General features: G+C 46.0%; 1 protein-coding gene across 1 annotated transcript in view; it reads left to right on the forward strand.

Annotated features, from left to right (window-relative positions):
* Positions 1 to 12,374, forward strand: part of ORC3 (origin recognition complex subunit 3) — a 147,101-nt gene that overhangs the window by 30,546 nt on the left and 104,181 nt on the right. The window contains exons 6-8 of the mRNA XM_040350080.1: positions 9,424 to 9,528; positions 9,763 to 9,917; positions 10,403 to 10,533. Coding sequence (XP_040206014.1) covers positions 9,424 to 9,528; positions 9,763 to 9,917; positions 10,403 to 10,533 — 391 coding nt within the window. The remainder of the gene's footprint in view (positions 1 to 9,423; positions 9,529 to 9,762; positions 9,918 to 10,402; positions 10,534 to 12,374) is intronic.

Genomic DNA, 12,374 nt, shown 5'->3' on the forward strand with positions numbered 1-12,374 from the left:
GTTTATTTTCAGAAACAGTTGATGGACTCTCCACTGATGCATCAAACTTATCAGAAGATGGACCTTCAATGTCTTTCAGCAGCAACAGCAGCAGTATTTCCTCAAGCCAACCACAGAGTAGCCAACCACAGAGTAGCCAACCACAGAGTAGCCAACTACAGAGTACTCCCAATGCACCAAGGCACAATGGTAAGACATGATGATAATAAAGTAATTTTTAACTGCATTTTCTTAAACTAAAACAGCAGTGGGGCAGATGTGCAGGAGGTACAGTGTTGGAATAGATAAGAAGGGGGAGATCAGCTGTGGGGGAGATGTGCAGGAGGTACAGTGTTGGAATAGATAAGAAGGGGGAGATCAGCTGTGGGGGAGATGTGCATGAGGTACAGTGGTGGAAGAGATGAGAAGGGGGGGACCAGCTGTGGGGGAGATGTGCAGGAGGTACAGTGGTTGAATAGATGAGGAGGGGGAGATCAGCTGTGGGGGAGATGTGCATGAGGTACAGTGGTGGAAGAGATGAGAAGGGGGGGACCAGCTGTGGGGGAGATGTGCAGGAGGTACAGTGGTTGAATAGATGAGGAGGGGGAGATCAGCTGTGGGGGAGATGTGTATGAGGTACAGTGGTGGAAGAGATGAGAAGGGGGGGATTAGCAGGAGGTACAGTGGTAGAAGAGATGAGAAGGGGGTTCAGCAGTGGGCAGATGAGCAGTGCTGTGTATTGGTGTAGCAGATGAGCGGGGGGAACAGAGGTGTGGCAGTGAATCAGTGTGGTACAGTCTAGTGGGGCAGATGAGAAAGGAGCTTACAGTATTGGTTTGGCAGATGTTACCAAAAGCAATATTTAGGTCTTTTGTATATTACAGGTGAAAGGAGAAGGTTCCAGTTGGATCTGCGCACAGTTATGGAGGATATGCGGGCAGCAGAAGAAAGGCAGCTGGAAAGAATGGATAACCTTTCTGAGAGGCGGTTTCAAGCACTACGTCAGGATGCACAGGAAGCTATGCGCCAGGAGGCAGAAATTGCCCGGCAGCAGATGGAGCAGTTGGCTACCTTCAACCAGGCCTTCCTCGGTGTCCTTGGTCAGCTTGTTCAAGTGATTGGAGCCAATCGTCAACCCAGGTCACCACCCAGACATTAGTGCCTTTCATGCAGCACAGGACCTGTACCCATGTTTACGTTTAAAAATAAAGTGGGTTTTAAAGGTTAGATTTTTTTTTTAATAGGCTCCTTTGAGCCATCAGCGATCACACAAGATTGGACACATTTGCTCCTTGCTGCACATGGCTTTCTTTGTGCTGCTGCTCTGATTCCCTTCTGCCTCCTTTGCGTTATCACCCCCCCTTGGACGGTGGAGCCTGGATTTCAACAAAGGGCACCCCCGATCGCTTAATTTCTTCTCATTTTTGCATTGTAGATGTAATTGCGAATATACTTGGCATTTTTGGTTTACCTTTTCCTTTAATTTCCTTTTTAGATGTTTTTTTTCTTGGTCTGAATTTCTCACTTCCTGTTCCTTCTCAGTAAACCTGACAACATCATCTGAGCTGTGTTTAGTCAGTCAGCACAGCTTATTGAACAGCTTACTAAGGAGGAACAGGAAGTGAGAAATTCAGACCAAGAAAAAAAAAAAAAAACATTTATTGGTAGTGAAATTGAAGAAAAAAACTACAATGCAATAGCTTAGGGATATGCAATTAGTGGATATCCAACTGTTTCAGAACTACGATTCCCATGTGGCATAGCAAGACTCTGACAGTCACAAGCATGACACCCAGAGGCAAAAGCATGATGGGACTTGTAGTTCTGCAAAACAGCTGGATTTCCGCTAATTGCGTATCCCTGCACTAGCTTAATAAAAAAACAAACCTTTACAAGCTCTTTATTGTAAACAATGTTTCTACATTTTTTTTTCTTGGTCTGAATTTCTCACTTCCTGTTCCTTCTCAGTAAACCTGACAACATCATCTGAGCTGTGTTTAGTCAGTCAGCACAGCTTATTGAACAGCTTACTAAGGAGGAACAGGAAGTGAGAAATTCAGACCAAGAAAAAAAAAAAAAAACATTTATTGGTAGTGAAATTGAAGAAAAAAACTACAATGCAATAGCTTAGGGATATGCAATTAGTGGATATCCAACTGTTTCAGAACTACGATTCCCATGTGGCATAGCAAGACTCTGACAGTCACAAGCATGACACCCAGAGGCAAAAGCATGATGGGACTTGTAGTTCTGCAAAACAGCTGGATTTCCGCTAATTGCGTATCCCTGCACTAGCTTAATAAAAAAACAAACCTTTACAAGCTCTTTATTGTAAACAATGTTTCTACATTATCAAAATTTTGCTTTTACAAAATATGTATGAAGATGATTTTTTTTGTGGAATAAAAAACAAGAACGACTTCTCTGAGTATGTCTGATTTTATTTAGCAAAAAGTAATTAAAGATTTTAATTATTCACGGTAACAACGTTAACGTTAAGGTGCCTCATCAGAGCCTGACGTATTTCGCTGCACTCTTCTTCCATATCCTGTGCTGCTATTACTGGTACTGGCTCTTCTGGAGATGTATTCCAATCCTGGTCAAAGTCTTCTCCATGGCTTTCACAAAGATTGTGAAGAGTACAGCACGTTAGGACCATGGATTTTGTAAGTTGAATGTCACTGTCATTCCTCTTCATAAGACACCTCCATCTACCCTTTAGTCTTCCAAACGCATTTTCCACTACAACACGTGCCCTGGATGTTTTCTTGTTGTAGATTTGCTGCTCTGTTGTTAGGCGCCCATTGTCAGAAAATGGTTTCAGGAGCCAATTTTGTAAAGGATAGGCAGAGTCCCCAAGCACATAATAGCCAACATTCACCCCACAAATGTTCTTAGTGCTAACAGGATACAGGCCTCCCTGGCCAACCCAATCCCAAAATGTTGACAATCGGAGAACCCGAGCATCATGCAAACTCCCAGGCTTTCCTACATTCACATTCCAGAATAGTCCCTTGCCATCCACTACTCCCTGGAGGACGATGGAATGCCAGCCTTTTCGGTTGAAGTAGTCAGTGTGGTATTCTTGTGGTGCTATTATTGGTATGTGTGAGCCATCAATAGCACCAACACACTGTGGAAGGCCCCACCTGTTCTCAAAGTACTCAGCCATGTCTTTGAGCTTTTCCCTGTTAGGAAAATGAACAATTTCAGGAGCTAGCAATGTGCACACAGCCTTACAGAAGTCCTGCACACACCGGCACACTGATGATTTGCTGACACCAAAAAGATGACCTATACTCCTATATTCACTGTTGGTAGCCAGCTTCCACAGTGCAATGGCAATTCTTTTCCTTACAGGCAAACAGGCTCTGAAGTTGGTGCTTTTCTTTTCCATCACTGGACGTAGCTTGGCACAAAGGAATGAGAAGGTTTCCTCTGACATCCTTAAATTCTGCACCCACTGTCTGTGGGTGAATCCTGGGACGGTCACATTCCACCACTCATTGGCACGAGGGAATGCCCAAATCACTGGTCGGCGGCGCTGCTTTGCCAAAAGGAGAAGCATCTGTAAAAAATGCAGTGTGTCAGTGTGTATAGGTCAGTGTGTGTGTGTGTGTGTCTCAGTGTGTGTGTGTGTATAGGTCAGTGTGTGTCAGTGTGTGTGTGTATAGGTCAGTGTGTGTCAGTGTGTGTATAGGTCAGTGTGTGTGTGTGTGTCAGTGTGTGTATAGGTCAGTGTGTGTGTCAGTGTGTGTATAGGTCAGTGTGTGTGTGTGTGTGTGTGTGTGTGTGTGTCAGTGTGTGTCAGTGTGTGTGTGTATAGGTCAGTGTGTGTCAGTGTGTGTGTGTCAGTGTGTGTATAGGTCAGTGTGTGTCAGTGTGTGTGTGTCAGTGTGTGTATAGGTCAGTGTGTGTGTGTGTGTGTCAGTGTGTGTCAGTGTGTGTGTGTATAGGTCAGTGTGTGTCAGTGTGTGTGTGTATAGGTCAGTGTGTGTCAGTGTGTGTATAGGTCAGTGTGTGTGTGTGTGTCAGTGTGTGTATAGGTCAGTGTGTGTGTGTGTGTGTGTGTGTGTGTCAGTGTGTGTCAGTGTGTGTGTGTATAGGTCAGTGTGTGTCAGTGTGTGTGTGTCAGTGTGTGTGTGTCAGTGTGTGTATAGGTCAGTGTGTGTGTGTGTGTGTCAGTGTGTGTCAGTGTGTGTGTGTATAGGTCAGTGTGTGTCAGTGTGTGTGTGTCAGTGTGTGTATAGGTCAGTGTGTGTCAGTGTGTGTGTGTCAGTGTGTGTATAGGTCAGTGTGTGTGTGTGTGTGTCAGTGTGTGTATAGGTCAGTGTGTGTGTCTGTGTGTCAGTGTGTGTATAGGTCAGTGTGTGTCAGTGTGTGTGTGTATAGGTCAGTGTGTGTCAGTGTGTGTATAGGTCAGTGTGTGTGTGTGTGTCAGTGTGTGTATAGGTCAGTGTGTGTGTGTGTGTGTGTCAGTGTGTGTATAGGTCAGTGTGTGTGTCTGTGTGTGTGTGTGTGTATAGGTCAGTGTGTGTCAGTGTGTGTGTGTATAGGTCAGTGTGTGTCAGTGTGTGTGTAGGTCAGTGTGTGTTTCAGTGTGTCAGTGTATGTGTGTGTGTGTGTTTCAGGTAAGTCAGTCAGTTGTGCTTACCCTATAGCGCTGCCGTCTTTGTCTTAGCAGCACAAATGTATACTTCTCCTCCCGGCTACACATCCAAGCTAAAAGTTTTCTTCTCTTTTCGGCTGTGTTTCTCATTGCCGCTCGCAACCTTCTCTCATACAGTGCGGTATGAATTTTGCCTATAAAGAACCAAAAGGCTAGCAGAGAAAAGACGAGCTGCTGAATGACCTCCATTGTTGTTGTTGTTTGGCTGACGCTGAGTGACGCTGCATCACGTTTCTCGTCGCACTAGTGTGACATCATGAGAGGCATTTTTTCTAAAACCTGTATGGCCCTGGCGGTCCGATTTGCAGTGGAAACGCTCACCAGAATAGACCGGACCATTCAAACCCGTTCCATTCTAAACGACCCGAACCGATCCGCTCAGTGGAAACGTAGCATTAGTCCTCTTCAAGCGTCCAGATTTTTTAATTCATCATTCATCATAACGAATGTTGGTAATTGTTATGAAAAGTGAACGAATCTAACGAAAATTCGTATTTCGTACGAATCCGAATTGAGTTTCGGGCACAAAATACGAAATAACGGCTAATGCGAAACGGAACTAAACAAAATGAATTTATTGACAGTGCATATGTCTAGTATATGTATATACACCACATATATAACAAGATATATATATTTATATAATCTTGTTATATAGATATATCTGCACAGGAACAAATTATTTAGTATATTTACTGGTTCCTGGAAGGAGGAGGGGAGGAGAAGTTTGCATAGATAAGGGGCGGCAACTTCCTCTGACACTCCTGTTGCTATTGAAACCTGATCTGAAACCATTACATTGCTTGTGCGAGATCTGCAAGGCTGAAATCCAGGAAGTCATACAGTCTGGCTTCATGATGCCCACACTTAAGATGGCCCCAGTCAATTTCTGTTTTATAAAGTGTCTAAATGCTGTAACAACCTAACAAAACGGACCTTAGTTTACAGACTAAGGGCTCTTTCACACGTCCGTTCGTCCGTTTTTTGGACGTCCGTTAACGGACTGCAATGCTTCCCTATGGGTTAACGTCCGTTAGCGGATGAGCATCCGCTAACGTCCGTTAGCATCCGTCTGCGTTAAGTTCCGTTTTTTTGTACGGAAGAAAACCCTATTTTTTCTTCCGTCAAAAAAACGGAACGGACGAAAAACGGATGATCCGTTTACCATCCGATCCGCTAATGCCGTGTGCGGCGTTTGGTATGAATCCTGAGGGGGAAGTCCCCGCCGGATTTTAAATAAAAATCCGGCATGGGTTCCCCCCTCGGGAGCATACCGGGCCCTTGGGTCTGGTATGGGTTGTAAGGAGACCCCCCTACGCCGAAAAAACGGCGTAGGGGGGTCCCCCTACAATCCATACCAGACCCGTATCCAAAGCACGCTACCCGGCCGGCCAGGAAAGGAGTGGGGACGAGCGAGCGCCCCCCCCTCCTGAGCCGTACCGGGCTGCATGCCCTCAACATTGGGGGGTTGGGTGCTCTGGGGCAGGGGGGGCGCACTGCGGCCCCCCCCACCCCAGAGCACCCTGTCCCCATGTTGATGAGGACAGGGCCCCTTCCCGACAACCCTGGCCGTTGGTTGTCGGGGTATGCGGGCAGGAGGCTTATCGGAATCTGGGAGCCCCCTTTAATAAGGGGGCCCCCAGATACCGGCCCCCCCACCCTAAGTGAATGGATATGGGGTACATCGTACCCCTACCCATTCACCTGGAGGCAAAAAGTTAAAGTTAATAAACGCGACACAAGGGTTTTTAAAATAATTTATTAGTCTGCTCCGGAGGCCGCCCCCTGTCTTCTTTAGCTCTTTTCACCAGGGGGGGGGGCTTCTTCTTTGACGTCTTCGGGTGGGGGCCGCTCTTCTTCGCCGCCGTCTGGTTCTCTTCCACCGCCGGGGGGGGGTCGCTTTTATAAAAGCGCCCCCCCCCCCCCCCCCCCCCGCGGGGTTTCCTCAGACGTCTCCGGCGGGGGGTGGTGTGCTTCTTCCGCTATCCGGGGGTCTTCTCCGCTCTCCGGGGGTCTTCTTCTATGTTTGCCGCTCTCCGCTGTTGACTCGGCGCACCCCGGTTCTTCCTCCCGCTGTCCGGTGCCTTCTCCTTCAGCGCTGAACGTCTTCTTCTTCCGTGCTGTGACGTCTTCTTCTTCTTCTCTTCTCCCGATGTTGACACGTCGCCTCTTCTCGCTGCAATGACGGGTGCGCGGCTTGCATCTTACTTATATAGGCCTCACAGTCCCATCATGCTCCGTACCTACCCATGTGATACCTACCCACGTGGGTAGGTACCGGAGCATGATGGGACTGTGAGGCCTATATAAGTAAGATGCAAGCCGCGCACCCGTCATTGCAGCGAGAAGAGGCGACGTGTCAACATCGGGAGAAGAGAAGACGACGACGGATAGCGGAAGAAGCACACCACCCCCCGCCGAAGACGTCGGAGGAAACCCCTCGGGGGGGGGCGCTTTTATAAAAGCGACCCCCCCCCCGGCGGTGGAAGAGAACCAGACGGCGGCGAAGAAGAGCGGCCCCCACCCGAAGACGTCAAAGAAGAAGCCCCCCCTGGTGAAAAGAGCTAAAGAAGACAGGGGGCGGCCTCCGGAGAAGACTAATAAAATATTTTCATACCCTGTGTTTTTTTATTTGTGTTTATACCACTTTTCTTGCAGGTGAATGGGTAGGGGTACGATGTACCCCATACTCATTCACTTAGGGTGGGGGGCCGGTATCTGGGGGCCCCCTTATTAAAGGGGGCTCCCAGATTCCGATAAGCCTCCCGCCCGCATACCCCGACAACCAACGGCCAGGGTTGTCGGGAAGGGGCCCTGTCCTCATCAACATGGGGGCAGTGCGCCCCCCTGCCCCAGAGCACCCAACCCCCCCATGTTGAGGGCATGCAGCCCGGTACGGCTCAGGAGGGGGGGGGGCGCTCGCTCGTCCCCACTCCTTTCCTGGCCGGCCGGGTAGCGTGCTTTGGATACGGGTCTGGTATGGATTGTAGGGGGACCCCCTACGCCTTTTTTTTCGGCATAGGGGGGTCTCCTTACAACCCATACCAGACCTAAGGGCCCGGTATGCTCCCGAGGGGGGAACCCATGCCGGATTTTTATTTAAAATCCGGCAGGGACTTTCCCCTCAGGATTCATACCAAACGCCGCACACGTGTAGAACTGGCGGGAATCCAAGTCGGATCTCCCGTCGCTTCTATGACGTGCTTGCTGGAATGTGCTTTTACTATTCCAGCGAGTGCGAGATGTCGGCACCCTGTCGCCGAGAATCAGCGCGATGCCGTCGTGCTAAAAACACATTCTCGGCGGCAGGCACTGTATGTAAAAAGCCCCCCCAAAAAAAAAAAAACTGATGGAAAAACTGACAAAAAACGGACGAAAAACTGATGGAAAAACGGATCAACTGATGAAAAAAAAAACTGATCTAAAAAACTGAACTGACGTGTGAAAGAGCCCTTACTGTAGTAGAATACATTAAGCTTGTGTATTACAGGGGTTTTCATATTTAAAAAGTTTTTATTTTTAAAATTGTGGCCGGAACTCCGCTTTAAATCCATGCTAATGCACATGCTGAAAACATACATGTATTTGTGTTTTTGTGCTTTTTAAACATGTATTTTTTCATTTCGTTATATAAATTTAAATACACAGATGACTTAGAAATGTAGAAAAATTTCATTTGTGTGGACCTGCTTGTTGTGCATTAACATGTTGTTTTTTTGTATTTGTTTATACATATAAGTGTTTGTAGCACTTGCAGTATATGTAAACTAGCCACACAGCAACCAATAGAATTTCTATATGATGTACACATTCAGACAGTAACATTTGAATGTTTTAGTTCAGGAAAATGGACAAATGTGGATGGTACTTACGGCAGGCCATATTTTATGCAATTTTGTTTCCACCAGTCGCAGGAAAGAAAGCCGTGGAAAGAATTCCCCCATCAATACAGTCAGTGTAAATGGGGGAATCCCTCCCACGGGGCTATTGTGTTCTGCCAGCTGGGGGACCTTTCCCTTTTGAGAGAACACAGTGAATAATGCTAGCAGTTTGAGCCAGCCTGCCTATAGATGGTTCGAATTTCAGCCTGTCCCTGCTGAACTGGCCTAGATTCAAACCATCTATGGCTGGCTTAATACTGAAGTAATGACCATTTTTGTTAAAGCGGAGGTTCACCCAAAAATCCACCTTTTGACATTAGCTGTAGCATACTGCTAACATCTGCAGTATGCTGTTTTTTTTTATTTTTTACTTGTACTTATCGTTATATGAGCCCTTGTTTTCCGGCTCCGAGCGGGGAATCCTGCGGGGGAATGGGCGTTTCTAAGCAAAGAGGAGTTGATTAACGGCTGCTAAGGCGTGTCTTGGCCTCTGTTTAATCTTCAACTGCCATGATGCTGCACATGTGATCAGTTATGACACCAGCCATTGGATGGTTTGACAGTTTGGTTGAGAGCACAACCAATGTGACAGTTAGCATCCCGGCATGCCAGGAATGTAACTGCTTTTTCAAACTGTTAAATTGATGGGTTTACTTCCGCTTTAAGGATGCTGGAAAGTTCATTTTGAGGGTGAACCTCCGCTTTAAATAGTTAGATAGTTAGTCTGGTTGAAAAAAAACACAAGTCCATCCAGTTCTACCAATACATTTCCTACTGTGTGAAGTGTGTTTGTGTTTTAATTGAATCCAACATACAAAAATTGCATATTGTGATAGGAAGATGTATTGTTCCTAGGAAAATGTAGTAACCTTGTGTAATCTTTTTCTTTCCCAGGTGTCAATGTCACCGACCATGAGCTCACTTTTGAAAGCCTCTCAGAGATTCTTAATAAACAAGTTACTCCATTTGTGGTCTTGCTGCAAGCCAAGGAATGTACAGGTATAAATATTGGTTGATCTTTGTGTGATTGAGGTAGAGTTTACAAGTGCCTGAAATGTATTCCAGACACACTAAGCCTATGTTTACACTAAATGCGGGTTTGAAATCGTGCAAGTTCAGCTGTCTTTCAGCAGCATTTCAGTCCAACGTCGGGGGCGATTTGAGAGACGTCTGTGCGTCTCTCAAAACTAATTCTGTACACACATCATTTTATTGATATAAGTTTTCTTTTAGGAATCAAGCAGCTGCTTCAGAAACTGCTCTCACAGCTCATGGGATGCAGTGCCGACTTGGACCTTGATGAAGAAGAAGACCATGCAACAGTTTCACAGAGGAAAATGAACTGCTCTATGGCCTCTCTGTGTGGCTGGTATGAAAAAGCCACAAAGGTAATACACCAAAGGGGATCCCCTCACTTGGGTGTCAGAAAAGAGAGTTGTGCACAATACTTGGCTTCTCTAAAAATATTATTTTTCTAGCACCAATTTGATGTGAAGTTTACCTTGGAAGTTGCCATTCCTTTTATTGTCTATACTGTAATATTATTGCTGTAATTATGTGCTGTTCCTTCCTGACATTAAAGAGGAATTCCAGGTGTATATATATAATATATACAAAGCTTTAGTTATCTTACGTTTTCATTTAGAAAGCATGAAATATGTATTTAAAAAATGCTGTTATATATGCCCAAACGTTATTGTTTAGTTATGTTTGCTTGGTCTTCCACAGAAAGCTGAGTAGACTAAAAGTAGCATTTCCAATGTTTGCGTTTGAAATTCTTGCAATGTACATAGATCACCCAGAGGGAAATGTTTTTTTCTCAACAAAACTGGAATTAAACTTTAACTTCCATAACTATTTCTCACACGTTTAGAAATCGATTTCTCCAAAGAAAAAGAGATCGTCGTCCCCAGGACATTGGCAGGCACCTCCGGTGGTTGTGGTATTCAAAGATCTTGAAAGCTTCTCAGCTAATGTTCTTCAAGAATTTATTGTAATAAGCAGGTTAGTGTTATCCTTAGCCATTTAATGTCCTAAAGAGATGTTGAGGCTGTTGTATGACATGTGCTACAAAAGAAACATATTGTTTCCCAAAGCAGCCAGTCCTGGTTGAAAAGGATTTTCTCACCTATCCATTTGATAAGAGCTAAGCAACATTCTGCTATATAGTTTATTGTACTCTGGCCTCCTTTTCCCTTTTTTTTGGCAAGGCCATTACAGGTAGAAAAATCTGTTTATGAATGTTAATCTGTTGTTCCTTCTTTTATTCCATAATTCCAATTTTATTAAAATCTTGCACTGCAGCCCTAAAGTAAGTTTTTGTTCAGGGTTGCAAAGTGGTTATTTCTGGTTAAAGGAGAGTTAGGCCCCTTTCACACTGGGGCAGGATATGTGGTGGCGGTATAGCGCCGCTATTTTTAGCGGCGCTATACCGTTGGAATTGCAGCGGTATTTGGCCGCTAGCGGTGCAGTATTAACCCCCGCTAGCGGCCGAAAAAGGGTTAATACCGCCCGCAACGCGCCTCAGCAGAGGCGCATTCCTGGCAGTATTACCGCATGTCCCATTGTTTTCAATGGGAAGGAGCGGTATACACATCGCTCCTCTCACCGCTTCAAAGATGTTGCTTGCAGGAGTTGAGAATGCTGGAGCAGGAGTATTTCAGGCGTTATTTATGCAATATTTTTAACGCTAAAATGCCTGAAATACGCCTCAGTGTGAAAGGGGCCTAATTGGTTTCTGCTTAAAGGAGAATAACAGATTAGCAAATCTTCATGCATCATAAACCAATTAAACTTTGAGTTTTAATCTGTTAAATACAGATAAATTAGTGCATCAAAGCAAAAGTTATGCAAGATCTTACTGTTTGCTTTCTTTAGAAAACAGCCACTCTCTGAGCAGAGAAGACTTTTCCCCGTCAGCACTCTATGGAAGAAGACAGCGGTCTCTCTGCAGAGATCGGACACAACTGCTGAGTCTGAGCTAAAGCTCTTCAATCAGCAGAGAGCATGAGCTTTGCAGGAGGTATGTCAGGCCTCTCCAGGGGGATTATGCTTCCACTCAGAGGCCTGCCTGGCTTTTCTTCCTAGTGTGCCACTCGCCAAGTATGGAGGACAGAAGTTCATATGTTGCCTGCATGCTTGCTTTCAGGTCATTGACTCACTAGGTAGCGAAGCCAGGGGTGACATCTTTAAAAAGCAGGGCAGCAGTCAGAGTGGGTACTGAGCTGTTTGGCTCTCTACAACCTTTTAGATGACATGCGTAGGGGCACATGGGGCCAGATTCACAGTCGGCTTACGCATCTGTTGATACGCCGCGTAAGTTCTGTGATGCGCCGTATTCAGGGAACAAGATACGCCTGAATTTTGCCAAGATACGACCGACGTAAGTCTCCTACGCCGTCGTATCTTGGGTGCATATTTACGCTGGCCGCTAGGGGCGCTTCCGTTGATTTACGCGTTGAATATGTAAATGAGCTAGATACGCCGATTCACGAACGTACTTGCGCCCGTCGTAGTAAGCTACGCCGTTTACGTAAGGCGTACATCCAGCGTAAAGTTACCCCTGCTATATGAGGCGCAGCCAATGCTAAGGTATAGACGACGGAACAGCCGCCGGATTTTACGTAGTTTACGTAATTCGTACGTGAATGGGGCTGGGCGTAGGTTACGTTCACATCGTTGCCATTGAGCCGTCGTATCTTAGGGCGTAAATTCGACGTGATTCTGAGCATGCGCGCGCATGCACCGTTCGTACGGCGCCTCTCTTATGTTACGTCGGCGTAACGCATATGAGATGCGCTACGCCCGCACAGAGATACGCTGATCTCTGTGAATCTGGCCCATGG

The sequence above is a fragment of the Rana temporaria genome, chromosome 4 (genome assembly GCF_905171775.1).
Source record: "Rana temporaria chromosome 4, aRanTem1.1, whole genome shotgun sequence".
Lineage (NCBI taxonomy): Eukaryota > Metazoa > Chordata > Amphibia > Anura > Ranidae > Rana > Rana temporaria.